The sequence below is a fragment of the Mus caroli genome, chromosome 10 (genome assembly GCF_900094665.2).
Source record: "Mus caroli chromosome 10, CAROLI_EIJ_v1.1, whole genome shotgun sequence".
NCBI classification, from domain to species: Eukaryota; Metazoa; Chordata; class Mammalia; order Rodentia; family Muridae; genus Mus; species Mus caroli.
This window is the reverse complement of record NC_034579.1, coordinates 67034597-67049581: the sequence shown is the minus strand read 5'-3', so window position 1 is coordinate 67049581 and position 14985 is coordinate 67034597. Positions and strand designations below refer to the sequence as shown.

General features: G+C 44.2%; 2 protein-coding genes across 2 annotated transcripts in view; one reads left to right on the top strand and one right to left on the bottom strand.

The window, feature by feature from the left end:
• Window positions 1–1373, bottom strand: part of Pcdh15 (protocadherin related 15) — a 1443104-nt gene extending 1441731 nt beyond the window's left edge. Inside the window, exon 1 of the mRNA XM_029482520.1 lies at window positions 551–1373. The gene's annotated coding sequence lies outside the window, so the exon portion shown is untranslated. The remainder of the gene's footprint in view (window positions 1–550) is intronic.
• Window positions 639–4494, top strand: LOC110303631. Its single transcript, XM_021174787.1, has one exon. It carries the CDS (start codon window positions 1214–1216, stop codon window positions 2066–2068), a length of 855 nt encoding a protein of 284 aa, XP_021030446.1. The 5' UTR covers window positions 639–1213; the 3' UTR covers window positions 2069–4494.
• The last annotated feature ends 10491 nt before the right edge of the window (window positions 4495–14985 follow it).

Genomic DNA, 14985 nt, shown 5'->3' with positions numbered 1-14985 from the left:
AGAGAGAGAGAGAGAGAGAGAGAGAGAGAGAGAGAGAGAGAGAGTATAAACACACTGTGTCCTTTATTCTACCCTTCTGAAAAACCGCATCTTCCTTCTGCCTACAAGCATGGAAGCCTTCAGCCTCCATTGACTTCATTTGGACATTAAGAAAACTTGCTACTAGGAAACTTTTGGGGGAGAAGGGAGGATGCTGAGCTGTGGTAGCCGTTGTATATGACAGGGACATTTATTTCCCATAATTCTTGCCCACAGGAAACACATCCTTTAATAAACTACATCAAATCAAGTTAGACATCATCCAAATCTCAAGGTATCAACTTCTCCCGGAAGCTCAAGAGGCCCCCCAGCTCAGGGCCACTGAAGGAGCTAGCACTAGGCATTCTGGTGGGAGGTGGAGGTCGCGGTCCCTGCAGGGTCCTGGGTCCCCAGAGTCTGCAAGAGGAGAGGTGAGCAAAGAGAAGAGGGAGAGAAGCTGGTTGCAGGAAAACAGACACGCTTTTGAATTCTGAGCTGGGCCTGAGAGTCAGGATCCCACCCCCTTGCCTACCTTCAGGCTCCAGCGAGCACCGCGGCGTCCTCCCTCGGAGCCTCTGCAGCCACAGCTGCACTGATCCCTGCCTGCTAGCCCTGGTCCCGCAGAGCGCGCCTGCCCCGCGCTGCACTCTCCACTAGTTCCCAATTGAGAGGCAATCAGCAAGGCGATTAACATCCACTGTGCGGGCACCCTCGTCCCCAAACCACGTAGCTAGCTCTTCTTCCTGCGCTCACCCAGCTTGGTCGCGCCGCAAAGGGTCACCCGGGGAGTCCCCGACCGCAGCTCCTTCCTGGTGTTCGCCGGCTACCACGCCGCTCGTGCCGCGCCTCTCACCCGCGCGCCCGGCGATTCGCTCCCCGGCAGGCCTGGGGACACCGAGCGGGGAGGATCGATCCAAACGGCAGATTCCCCGGGAAGACAGAGAAACTTTGATGCCGCCGCTGCACACGCTGCGGGAGAGGAAACCAAACAAGTTGCAGGTGCGGGTTCGCCGAGGCGCCTTCCCCGGCTGGGAGAAAAATCACCCGGCACCCGAGCCCGGGAGACAGCTCTCTGCTCCGCGGGCGACCGCGGGCGCACCTCGCGGTCCCTGATCTGCTTGTGCAAGGGAAGGCACGGGGACGCCTGGGGTCCACTGTCAGACGCGAGTGGCCAACGCGCCTCCCGCTGCTTAGGATGCTGGCACCCGGTACTGATGGGACCCAGACCCAACGCAGCGCCTGGGAACAAAGGCTTCCAAGCTGTCGCCTGCCCAAGCGGAGAGGCTTTCTCCCTCCCCGCAAAGTGACTGCTCCAAAGTCGTGTCTCTCCTGCGCGGGGACCCGCACGTTTAAAGGCCCGAGCGGACGTCAGCGGCTGCCGGGCCCGCGGGGCGAGCGCCAGGTCTCCCCGCCCCACCGGTTGCAGCGCTCGGACGAGTCTGCCGCTGGGGCCAGAGAGGGCGCCGGGCTTGGCGGGTGTCGGTGGGAGGGAGCGAGGGTGGCGCGCGGGGTCCGAGTCCCACGGGTCCTGCAGGGCGGCACCAAGCGTGGTGCGCTGGAGGAGCGGAGCGGGCTCTGGCCACTCTGCGCGCGCGCCGCTGGCTGGATCGCCCAGGCGCTCAACACCTGGTTCTGGGAAAACACACTTTTCTGGTTTGTTCTTGAGTCATCGCTGATTCACTTGGAGGAGCTCAAACCCACCGAGACATCTTTTAAGCTGGAAAAAAAAATTAGATTGATCGGCCTTGAAATTCCTATGAAGGAAGGCAACACCACGCTAACTTCCCACAGCCCCCACTGCCGACCCAGGGACAGTACGTGGAAAATGTCCACGTGTTCAAATGTCCCACATGCATCCAGCCCCACATACCCAGACACAAACCTATGGCCACCTTACTTTCCAAAACTCATCAATGACTTAAGAGCTTTTGCAGGGGGGAATAGTATTCCAAAAACAAAACAAAACAAAACAAAAACCCAGCTTGCGCTAAACGACTTATTCCAAGGTTTCTGTAGGAATTTCCAAGTTGGTGTGGAGAAATTCAAATAACTTTGCATATCTGAATAACCAAGTCTGTTGCACACTGATTTTTAGGATTTCAATCACGAAGGCGTGATATTTTAGAGATATAGGGTCAGATTAAGCAGAGGTTGAATCCATAACTGGGGAGGCGAAAATCCCCCATTTCTAGCGCGTTTTCTTACACACCCCTTCAGGAAAAGTCAAGATCATCACAGCTCCAACCTTAGAGTCTATGCCCAGTCCTGGGTTTCCCCGCAGATTCCTGGTGTCAAGCTGAGAACGACAAAGGACGCAAGATTTCAACACCAGAGCAACTGGAGGGGCAAAGTCCAGATGCAACTGGATTTTCTCCTCTGTGAACTCCCTTCACAGTCTTCACTTGAAGTCTTTTAAAGCGACATCATGACAAATTCCTCCAGACAGCAGGCTCCTTTTTTATTCCACCTGTACTACCCGGCATGTCTCCCTCTAGCGGCCATGCTCGGGAAAACAGGCTCCATGGGCGCTTTAGCTCCCCACCCCCTTTCCTCCAGTTTCCCTTTCTGGTTCTTCTGTCTTCCCTACTAGCTTCCTCCTCTTCCCTCCCTAACTAACCCACACCGTTCCGAGGACTCTAGACCTAACAGCTCCCACCAACACACACACACACACACACACACACACACACACACACACACACACACGTCCCTACCATAAAGGTTGGCCAGACTCTGTGGGAAGCGCCTCATTAACTGAGGCATTTGGGAACTTAGAAAACAGAGTATTTTTGCTCTGGGTGGTGAATACCTCCGGAAGATTTGGTGAAGAGGGAAAATGGCCTTACCTATTTTCTAGAATCATATACTGGCGTGTGTGCAGATCATGTCAGCACTGGGGACCCTGAGGTAGAAGAATCGAGAGTAGTTCCAGGTCAGTCTGGGCTACTTAGCAGGACCCCTGCCTTAAACAAGGATGCAAAACAAGCAGAACAACAAACAAAACGATCGAACCTGGCAGATCAACTTTAGTGTTCATTCATCCATTCATTCATCATTTAAAGAGTTTGATGTGAGAGTAGCGAAATCAGCAAGTCAGGGGTTCACTGAAACAGTCCTTCCTGGTTGAAGGAATGGGGGCCAAGATGGAGGCAGAAACCCTGGATTCTGCATTCTAGCTTCTGCTCACCTGCCTATCCATCTCTGATGTCAGAAGCCTGATCTTGGCTAGTATCACTCTTGAGCCAACGCTTTGAAAGAAGCTACTGGGTTTACTATCTCCTCAGTTTGGATCGGGACCTGGGTAACAGGGGCACAGAAACACTCAGGTCCAGTAAGTGGACAGCCACTAAGGCACCAGGTGGTGATGCGCCTTGTTCCCTGGAGCCACCAAGATAGAGGCTAGGAGGCGGGGCAGTGGCTGCTTTACCCCAATCATCATTAGGGAGGCGGGGCAATGGCTGCTTTATCCCAATCATTAGGCCACCTGGAGAAATTGGCAACACCAATTTGTAGAGGACTTGGTGCACTCAGCATGTAGCACTTGGGCAGGAGAAACTGCCCCAAAGTGACAGCGTCTGGAGTCGCTGCCTGCTGCACTCCTTTCTGAAGCTTGTGAGCGGAGCTGCTCTTATGAAGGATAGATGGATGCTCCAAATGGCCCAGTTGCTACTGGGAGGTTTTCTAGCCAGAAGGTCGCCCCTCCTGGCTCCATAGAGCCCCAGGTGCCTGACGCTTGGCTGTCTCTGCGCATCTGCTTGGACCCGCCCAGGCCTTTTGCCTGTGCTGTACACGCCCCGCACCATGGTGACCTGCATCACCAATGCGCAAGCGCAAATGCAGATGGACATCTGAGAGCAAGGTCCTGTCTAGAAGCAAATGTTCCTGCCTTCTCTCTGGCTGGCGGCTTCGGAAACTCGCCCTACCTCCGCCCTCCTCCAAGTCTCCTGTATGGAACTGGGGGAAAGACACTTTTCCTCTTGGGTGCAGGGAACTGTAGCAAGCATGGGGTCTGTCCGCATCCCCCCTAGCCCTGGAGACACATACTAGGGAAGCGCCTAGAAGAAAAACAGCAGGGCACTGAGTGGTTTGTTGTTCTTATGATCACACATCGCTCCCGAGGAGTGACTCAGTGTTTGTCCCCGTTATGTGGACCTGGTCCATCTGGCCAGATTCACCTACAGGACTGCCCTGGAAGAAAGTTACATCTAAGTAGGACTGCACAAGGGAGCTTGGACATTATCGGGGTTAAGAGGAAGTTTTCTAGAGCACAGAGAACAAACTTCCAGTTTCCTTGGAACCAAGGGGGACTTCTACACTGGAGTCGAATTACCATGGAATCTCCCCATCTGACTTAAAAATGCCTGCTTTTTCCCACACCATAACAGTTCAAGCCTTGTAGCATGGATAACCGTGTATTTTATTTCCTCGAGGTAATATACACATCGCATTTTCTTTTCTAGATTAATAAAAATAATTTAAACCATCAATTTAATTATTTATTAAAATTTAATAGCTATTTAAGTGATATTATTTAAATTACATAATAAAATACCTATAAGAATGTTGCATAATTAATTGATTACATTGACATGATAGTTCATTGTATTGAATTATCATTTACTAAACCTATTGGAGTGTTTTGTGGTCTTCCTTTTGTTTGGTTTTTGTTTTTATTCAAGATAAGCACAAAACATCATTTCCTTAGGTTTAGGATAAACATATGCATAACACTAAATGAAAATGCTTCTTTTAAAATGCCCAGTACCTACCAAGAGAATAGCAGAGAGCATCTGGAAATAGTGTCAGACAGACGCAGCCTGCTTTTACTTTACTTTATTTATTTTTTTAACCAAGTAATGATATATATGCTAGAGGAAGAGCCACCCTCCAGTGGGGGCAGGGGTGTAAACATCTTCCATGGGAAAAAGAAATATCGAGACCTCTTACTGGTTACAGAAATAAACTCAAGCTCAAATTACAGTTTCAGGGTAAAATCTGAAACTATAAAATATCTAGAAAAGGGCATAAGAAAAAAGGCTCCAGAACACAGAAAGATGGAGGAGGATGCATTTTTATTTATTTATTTTTTTTGGGGGGGGAAGAAAAGCCTGAAACACGGGAAACAAAAGTTAGAATAGACAAGAGAAATCACATGAAACTAAAAAACTGTGTGTGCTGCAACTCTAAAAACAAACAGAGTGAAGGGAGGGTTGCAGAATGCTCTAAGATGTTTCCAAATTCTGAAAGGAAATGTATCGGCTCAGGACCCACAAGATCGGCTTCTCAGACCAACTTCTCTGCACACAGGAGAGTCCTTTGGATGGAGGGCAAGGATAAAAGCAGGAGCCCACAGGATGAGGGAGAGCAGAAGGGAACACAGGAGAGGGGAGGAAATGGGGAGGTGGGGGAGGACATTTGTCTCAAAGTGGGATAAAGGACTGCCTCAGGATAGAGAGGAGACAGATGTGCTACATAGGAAAATGGCAGTTTATAAAGGCACCAGGGGAGAACCCCTGATAGGATGGGGTGTTTGATTTTAATTGGGCATGTTAATTACACCTTGGCCAAAGAGGGCTTTGATTACTGGATTTCTACACTTGGAGAGCTGGACTTCGGTGGCCAACCTCAGGAGCAGAGATTGGCCCAATAAGGGGATAGACCTTGGGGAGCAGCTTTAGGAATGTGATCTAATGGTTCTTAGCAGGGCAGAGGGAATTAGAAGAGTAAGGCCTGTCGGAGCCATGCTCACTGTGCTCAGGCTGGCCAGAGTCCCTTCGAATTCTGCATCAGTCTGATAAGGGATTGCTATCCAGAGTACTTAAGGAACTCCTTGAACCCAGTAACCAGAAATTGAGCAGCTCAAGTGAAAATGAAGAAGAGAATCAGGTGGGCATTTCTCAAAGGACATATATGTATGTATGTATGTATGTAGGTAGGTAGGTAGGTATATGTGTATGTATGTGTAAATATATGTATGTGTGTATATATGTGTATATATATGTATATGTATATATGTTTATGTGTATGTATGTGTATATATATGTATATGTGCATGTATGTGTGTATGTGTGTATGCATATGTGCATGCATGTGTGTATGTATGTGCATGCATATGGGGTCATGTGTACATGTACAGGGAAAATGGTTAATACCAACTGATCAGAGAAACAAATCACTTTGCAATGGGATATCTCTTTGGCTTGAAAGAACAGCCCATAAAAAAGACTGATGATGGATGCAGTTACACATTGGCAAAAGTTCGTCATTTGTGACAATACAGATAAAACTCAGGAAGACCTGAGGTTGAGTGGAATGACCCAAAACAATGATGACACATGTATGGAATGAGTTCCCTCATGTATGAACTCTAAGAAAGGGGACCTCATGGAAGTCTGGAGTCAGAATGTTGATGTGGACCGTGCTAGAGGAACAGAAATGGCTGATCACAAGCTGCAGTTCAAATCACAGTACACACCCTCCCTATCTGTGTCAGTCCTGTGGGATTCAAAAGACAGGAAGGACTCTTAATGTTTTCAGCACGAAAACCAGGATTTGGTTGAGGAGATCAAAGAGCTTATCTTGGTTTAAACAGCAGGTAACACATAGTAAAAATATGTAACACATGGCACGTCATACCATGGGATATGCTATAAGAGATTTATACTCTTATATATCTTAAAACCACAATTTTAAATAACAAATGATATATGTAAACAGGTAATGATATGTGAATGATAGAGAGGCAAAATGTATATAGTTTAAATAAAAGTGTTTCAGTGTATATCAGCACTTCATGACATGAACTGTAGCAGCTGGGAAATCAATATATTAAGAAATGTTCTCCACAAGGATGTCCCCATCCCCTAACCCCCCACCCCACCAGACCTCTCCACTCCCTGGGACCTCCAGTCTCTTGAAGGTTAGGTGCATCTTCATGGGGAGGAGGTTTGGAACGGGGAACAGAGGGTGGACCAGGAGGGGGATAAAATCTCAAGTGAAAAAAAAATTAAATAATTTAAAAAAAAAGACATGTTCTCATATAAGATGAAAAATGTGACTTTGGAGAAAGATTCTGAAGGTAATATTCAGTAATCAAATGTTATTTTCAGCATAATATTTTTATTGATCCTTTGGGGATTTCTCATCATGTACCCCATCACACTCATTTCCCAGTCATTCCATGTCTGTCCTACCTTTGGGATAACCCCCACAAAAGAAAATAAAGGATAAAACATTAAATGAAATAACACATCTAATCTGTGTTATCTATACTCATTGGAGCATTGTCAAACTCACCGTGGCCTGCCCCTCTAAAAGAACTGAGTGGTTCCCCTCCCATACCTCCATCAGATGCCATCTAATGTGAAGAGCTAATTTCAACATCCTTATCACACTAAATATTTTTGATGGGCATGTCTTTTAAAAAACCTGTCATGTATGGAGCACAGGGTCCCCAATGAAGGAGCTGGAGAAAGTACCCAAGGAGCTGAAGGGGTTTGCAGCTTCATAGGAGGAACAACAATATGAACTAACCAGTAACCCCAGAGTTCCCTGGAACTAAACCACCAACCAAAGAAAAGACATGGTGAAACTCATGGCTCCAGCTGCATATGTAGCAGAGGATGGCCTAGTTGGTCATCAATGGGAGGAGAGGCCCTTGGTCCTGTAAAGGTTCTATGCCCCAGTGTGGAGGAATGTCAGGGCCAGGAAGCAAGAGTAGGTGGGTTGTTGAGCAGGGGGAGGGGGGAAGGGATGGGGGGTTTTTGGAGGGGAAACTAGGAAAGAGGATAACATTTGACATGTAAATAAAGAAAATAACTAATTGAAAAAAATTAAAAACCTGCCATGTGATGTATTAATTCTCCAACTTTTATTTGGATACAAATCATGTAGCGATACCACCTGACCATTTTAAACACGGGGTTTGGAAGCTATCTGTATATTAGCATTGATAGGCAAATATCACTATCATTTTCATCCTTATAAAACAGATTTTTGCATCCTTTCAACATCATCATGTCAAGTTATATTTATTCTTTTTTCTTATTCGAATGTGTGTGTGTGTGTGTGTGTGTTTACTGGAGCTTAAGTACACCAGATGCATGTGGTGCCCACGGTGGCCAAGAGAGGGCATGGGATACTCTGAAACTGGAGTTAAAGGTGTGAGGGGCTGTGTCTGTCCTGGGGATTGAATTGTAGCTGCTCACAGCAGGCAGGGCTTAGCATTTAAACCAGATCAGCTGCTACTTTTCCTAGGCCCCAGGTGCCACTCTGCTGCTTTCTGAATCTCATCTGGTTTTTATTAGCTCATACTCACAGTGAGTGGAATCACATAGGACTCAACTTCTTTCCGTGGCTAGCTTCTCTCTCTTAGAGCAGTGTTCTCAGGAGTCATCCCTCTCTTAAACCTTGGTGATATTTCATTGTCTAAATTGGCAGTTCTCAGCCTGTAGGTCAAGGCCCCATTTAGGGGTCGCATATCAGGTACCCTGCATACCAGATATTTACATTACAATTCATGACAGAGGCAAAATTTCAGTTACAGAGTAGCAACAAAATAATTTTAAAGTTAGGGGTCAGCGCAACATGAGGAAGGCTGAGAACCACCGGTCTAAATAAACCACACTGCTTATTCCTTTACTCTTCGAAGAACACTTGACCTGCTTCTGCTCCCTAGGTGTATCTAATGATCCTGCTATGGAAGCAAAAGCCAAGGCATCACTGTTTGGGGTCCATCATTCAATCCCCTGGATGGGGATCCAGACGTGGGAATTCTGGACAATTTGTTCTGAGGGTCTGAATGAAACTCCCTGAAAATTTCAGACATTCTAAATTCCAACATGACTAAGGGAAAGGCCTTTGAAGCCACCCACCCTTGGAGGAGTTCATGTTTCCAAGTTACAAAGAGACATGTCCTTGGAGATATGGTTGCTAATGAATTTCCCAAGTCCTAGTAGCTGGTCTCCAACCATGAGCTTGCTGGACTCAGGGCATTAATAACAATTACAAAATGGAGCACATGAAGGAGGGAGAGACAGGGAAGGGAGCACCAGATGGGATTGGAACTCATGGTGGATGGATATGGTCAAATAGGTTGTATAGATAACAAAATGTTCAGAGAATAAGTCTAACAATAATGCAGCCCTTGAAGCCCTAATGCCCTGCGTGGCAGTGCTTAGACACTATGTCCCTAAGAGTCACTCATATAAATGAGGTCAGGGTTAGGCTCTGATTTGCTAGTATTAGTGTCCCTAAGAGAAGACTCTGAGAGGGGAGGGTGCCCTTCTGATCTCTCAGTATACGCCAGCAATAGGAATGGCCAGGCATGGTCACAGCAATGGCTGCTGTTCACCGAAGAATAAGAGGACTTGACCTTGGCATTCTCAGTTCCAGAACCATGAGAAATGGCAGCTGCCAGTCCCTCAGCCTGTGGTATTTTGTCACAGCAACTAGAGAAGGCAAACATACCATGGGCATTCTCTCCTTGGTGACTGGACTGTCAAGCTGGGTTATGAAGCAGACACCATTTTCTGCTCCCACCAGGACTGCAAAGGGTTCTATTTCCTTACATCCTCACCAATACTTGTTCTTGTTCTTGTTCTTGCTCTCTCTCTCTCTCTCTCTCTCTCTCTCTCTCTCTCTCTCTCTCTCTGTCAGCATCTCCTGGTAGGGAGTATTTATGTTTGTTACAACTGTTGTCAAGTGTATTATTTTGAACCAGCTGTCTCTTCACAGTGAGGTCTCTATGTGGCAGGAGAGATGACTCAGCAGTTAAGAGCACTTACTGCTCTTGCAGAGGACCTGGGTTCAATTGCCAGTACCTACACCATGGCTTACCATCCATAACTCCAATTAGAAGGGATCTTAACCCCTCTTATGGCCTTTGCAGGCAAAAGGCACATGCATGATACACACATATGCATGCAGGTAAAGCACTCAGACACATTAAAAACAAAATAAATCTTTAAAGAATTAAGAACACATGGCTTCGAGCCATATTTAAAACAACTCTTTGTTATTTTTCTGAAACCCGGGGGTGATAAGTATTTTGTTGATTTTAACCCTTTGTAGAAACAGAGTTTGTAAGTATGTTTTTTCTGTTCTGTCCGTTTCCATTGCAGCCAGCTGAGTACGCTCCCAAATGCTCAGACATTTTTACGTAAGTACACTGTCACTGTCTTCAGACACACAATAAAAAGAGGGTACTAGATCTCATTTCGATGGTTGTGAGCCATCACGTCGTTGCTGGGAATTGAACTCAAGATCTCTGGAAGGGCAGTCAGGGTTCTTAACCACTGAGCTATCTCTTCAGCCACAACTACACATATTTTTTAGTCCCAAGGGTAATACCTGTGGCTTACACAAGGCAAGGAGGTACTCTACTGATGTATGTCCCTAGTAAATATCCTGTGTAAATATGAACACTGAATGCCTTTCCTACCTTGAAAACTGACATGTAGACACTAACAAAGTTAGCATATGACATTTCTACCCAACCATTTTCTGCTATATATTAATAACAAACACATTCTCATTATTTTTTTTGTATTTTGAAATAGTTATTTGTGTGCCTTTTTATTATTGAAATGTCCGTTGCAATTATCTCATTTTTTTAATTTTTGAAAATTTATCAGTATGGAAAAGTACTATGAAATAAAAATAACTTCATTTTAATGTATTGTATGTTTTCATTATATTTATATTTATACACACCATAAAGTGACCCACTGTATCCATATAGTTCAATTACTTCGTTTGTAAAACTGCATGCTCAGTACTATAATTACCCATCATAGGCAGTTTTGTTTCTTGTTTGGTTTTATTTTTTTCTCTGCATCCTAATATAAATTTTTTTCCTGAAGGCTGGGTGTGGTACACACTAAAATAATTACAAACAGCCTGGGCTGCAGAGATGATTCAGTGGTTAAGGAGCTGTGCTGCTCTGGTTAGGGGACTTGAGTTTGATTCCCAAGATTCACATCAGGAGGCTCAGGACTGCCTCTAACTACAGCTCCTAGAGATCTGATATCATCTTCTCTGTTGCACTCACGTGTACATATCAACACACACACACACACTTCCTACAAAAATAAAATCATAAAAACTGCTTTGTTTCAGTTCACCTGAGTTAACTCTTCCAATATGATATACTAATTTCTGTAACAGGAAGTGGATTTCAAAGCAGCAGAAACGCCCTCTGCAATGATTAGACTTGAAATTCAATGGCTTGAGAAGGCACCATGCAGCACACAGATTCTGTTTGGTGTGGGATATGGTGAGATCATTATTCTTGATCTTTCTGCAAAGACATGGTTGCGCGGATTAACAAGCATCCACAGGCTGACAAGCACAGGTCGGGAATCCTGGCACAGGGGAAGCTGGGAAAAAAGGACAAACTCCATCTTGGGTCAAAACAAAGCAAAGAACAGCACCTGGGACTTTCAGAGCCCAGAGGAAACAGGCTCTGAACAGAGGCAATAAGAAGCAACTGCTCTTGTGTATTCTGTTCTGCTAAGGAAATTATTCTCTTTAGAGGTTCCTAATCCCGCTTTCCCAGCTTGTGAGAAGTACAGAGAGTGGGCCTCTGGTGTATTCATTCTCGACGTACAACAGTCTGAGGAAAATTACTTCCGAAATCCTTTCCCAAGCCCAGCTTCGCTTTGAGAGCCTGTAGCCTCTTCCCTGCAGGGAAGCAAAACAGTACCACTCAGGGCTTCATGCGGCCCACAACTAGCACTGTAGATATAATGGTCTACCCTGTAGAAATAAGAATATTGCTATCTTTCTTTCTTATTTATTTATTCACTTACTTATTTATTCATTCATTTCTCTTTGCAGGATGGAGAAGTGAACCCAGGGCTTTGCACACACTCCCAAAATTCCCTACTGCAGAACCCTGTTCCAACACCTAAGACTTACTTAAATTACTATGAAATATTCCACATGTGACCCAGTTATCTCTTCCGTTGCTGTGATAAACACCATAATAAAAGCAGCCAGGGCACTAGAGTGTTTTAGTTTTCAGATTATGTTATCGGGCCATGGCAGGATTTCAAGGCAGGAACTGGAAGCAGAGATCATGGCGAACCAGTGATTCCTGGCTGGCTCCTCTTGCTTGCTCAGCTGCCATACAGCTCCGCCCCACCTGTTAGGTGATGGCACCGCCCACAGTGAACTGGCATTTCCCCTCTTCCCCAGCCAATTAGCAATCGAACTGATGGAGCAAGAGAACTCTTCTATTGAGATTCCTGCTTCCTGGGCATGTCTACATTTATGTGAAGTTGACAAATAGGAAAAAGGAAATAGTTAAACTGCAACATTGTGTTTATCTTAATCCTTGTCGTTGTTAATATCGTTTGGGGGTTTCTACCCCATCTTAGATCATTTAGTTCCCAAATGAAAGATGCAACACCTTTATACTTATAATAAGCCGAAAAAGCACTAGAGCTGGGCAGATATCAACCCTCTATCTGATTTTATAGACTCCCCAGTCAATAACCCAGAGATCTCACTTGCCATGTTCTGCCTGGTCTGTTCCTGTCCCAACAGGTTAACTATCATTTACATTTCCTCATAATCTACCTACCCCACGGTGGCTACCTTCTTCCCTGTTTTCTTTTTCTCTCCCCACATTGTCCCTTCCTGGGACCGCAAGCCTGGGGAACCTTCAGCTCCACCTACATCTCGTTTGCCCAGTTATTTGGATACAGTAGTTAGCATTGAATACATAGCAAAAACAAAACAAGCCACTTCACCTTGTGAAAAATCCCAACAATCCTATTTATCCAAAAAGATGGAAAAGGAAAAAATTGGGCTACACATTTATATGTGCACTACCCATGGGACATTATTTTGTATCAGGTACACTATATTCAGATACAAAATCCATACATAGTGCTTTAAAATGTGGGTACAATGAAGATATTCTGGACTTTAAAATCTCATACTATCTTTAAAAGAATTATACTAGCAACTAATTTTGTTGTTTTTCTTTCGAATTTATGTGATAATCTGTATATATGAATATATATTTTCAACTAGTTTTTTCTTTGAAATTTACATGATAATCTGTATATATGAATAATTAACCAAGATGTGGGTTTTCCAACAACTGAACATAATTTACATGCTTATACATTTTTGTAAATGTTCTCAGTTATGTTTAAATATCTATTTAATTTTAGGGTGAGAGAAGTAAAAGACTAAACATCAAATATGTCACTTCACATCATGCACGGTGAATTCTTTCATTCACTGTTTTCCACTTAAGAGACTCAAGTTAGTTTTCATTAAGATGTTAAAAATATTTATAATACTACAAGATAATCAGGTTGGAATTATTTGGAGACAGAGGGGAGGGAGAGGGAGGGAAGGAGAGGGAGAGGGTTGGAGGGACGGAGGGAGGGAAAGGGAGAGCAGTTTGCCTGTATTATCTATAATACTGTCCTAAAATGTATCTATTTCAGGAAGATTGTTGTCTGTTCTAGAGGATGATTTATTTTCTAACAACCCCAGAAGGCAGGTCACAGTAGAGGACATTGTCAAACCTTATTTGTAATAATTTGCATGCTATCTTCCTTTGTAAAATTTGCCTAGAGATGCCTTTCCCATCTGGAGAGAAGAGAAGCAGCACACAGAATACACTTCCCTCAGACAAGTGAAAAGATTCCGTTGCTCCTGCAGCTGATGGGAATCAGTTGATTCCAGCACTGCCAAAAGAGCTAAGGATAATTGAGAGGAACCATTGTTACAAATCACACTGACAGCAGCTAGCATTTTAGAAGGGTGGGGGGAGAAAAAAAGAAGAAGAAACTAGTTCAAATGGTGCAAACCTAAGTTCTATGTACAAAGGCTGCTGTGTCACAGCGGCATAGGCTGGAGTGGAGGAGTCTGAGGTCACATCCTGCTTCACTCTGGTTGACTCGGTGGGATGAGCAATGGCTATGGGTAAGTGAGATGATAATTTCTTATTTATAAAGGACTGCTAAGTCCTCTCTGTTAGCTATAGAAGAAGGTTTATTCAAACTTTAATATTTTGTTCCTCGTGTGTAAAACCACATGTGCATAGATGCCTTCTGTAGTCTCCATCTTCTCCCACAGTAAATGTCCCAGACAGTTAATCTGAACACAGCTTGGACACAGTAAGGACACTATTGTGAGGAGTCTCTCTACCTAGTCTACCCTCCAATCTTCTGTTTACCTGATGATGACCTTGAACTCTGACCACCCCCCCACCCTGGTACTAGAGTGTTGTAATTGTATCCAAAGCAAGGACAGCTCAATGAGGTTTCAGTGATCAAACCCGAGTCTTTGTGTAGGCTAGTCTCTACCCACTGAAGTACAGCCTCAGCCATGGAGAGATGCGATGCTCTGAAAATTACTTTTTCTACTTGGCTCCTATTGTCCTAACATGGAGAAAATGTCATTTCAAGAAGGGCACTTCAGAAAAGTATAAATAGAATTTCTGGAGTGTGCTCAAAAAGCAATCAAGCCAGGGAGTCTACTTAAAAGTTCCCCTGAGATCAGAGTTAAGCTAACAAGATTGTTAGAAAAAAAGTGAAACATTTAAAATTGAAGGAAATATATTCATCTATGTTAATTTATATGATAAAAACCAAGTTTTGTTAATACAGAACAGGCTAGCATTGATTTTTTTTTTACAGTGTAACTTTTGAAATGAAAGAGCAAAAAAAAAACCCAAAACTCTTTTTCTTAAAGATTCTCCAAGAATTCATTGCAAAGACTGTGTGCAATAACTGTATTCATGATAAATTCAAAGTAAAAAATTTCATCATTTGTATTTGCTATAAATCTCATCTCCTAGTATAACTTTTTAAAAATTGCTTTGACAAGCTAAATATGTTCTTGAATATTTGAGCAGTGTGTGTTAAAATGCAGATTTTCTTGCCATCTTAAGTGACTGTCATGAGAAACAGATGTAAATAGCATCTGTTTCTCTGGCAGATT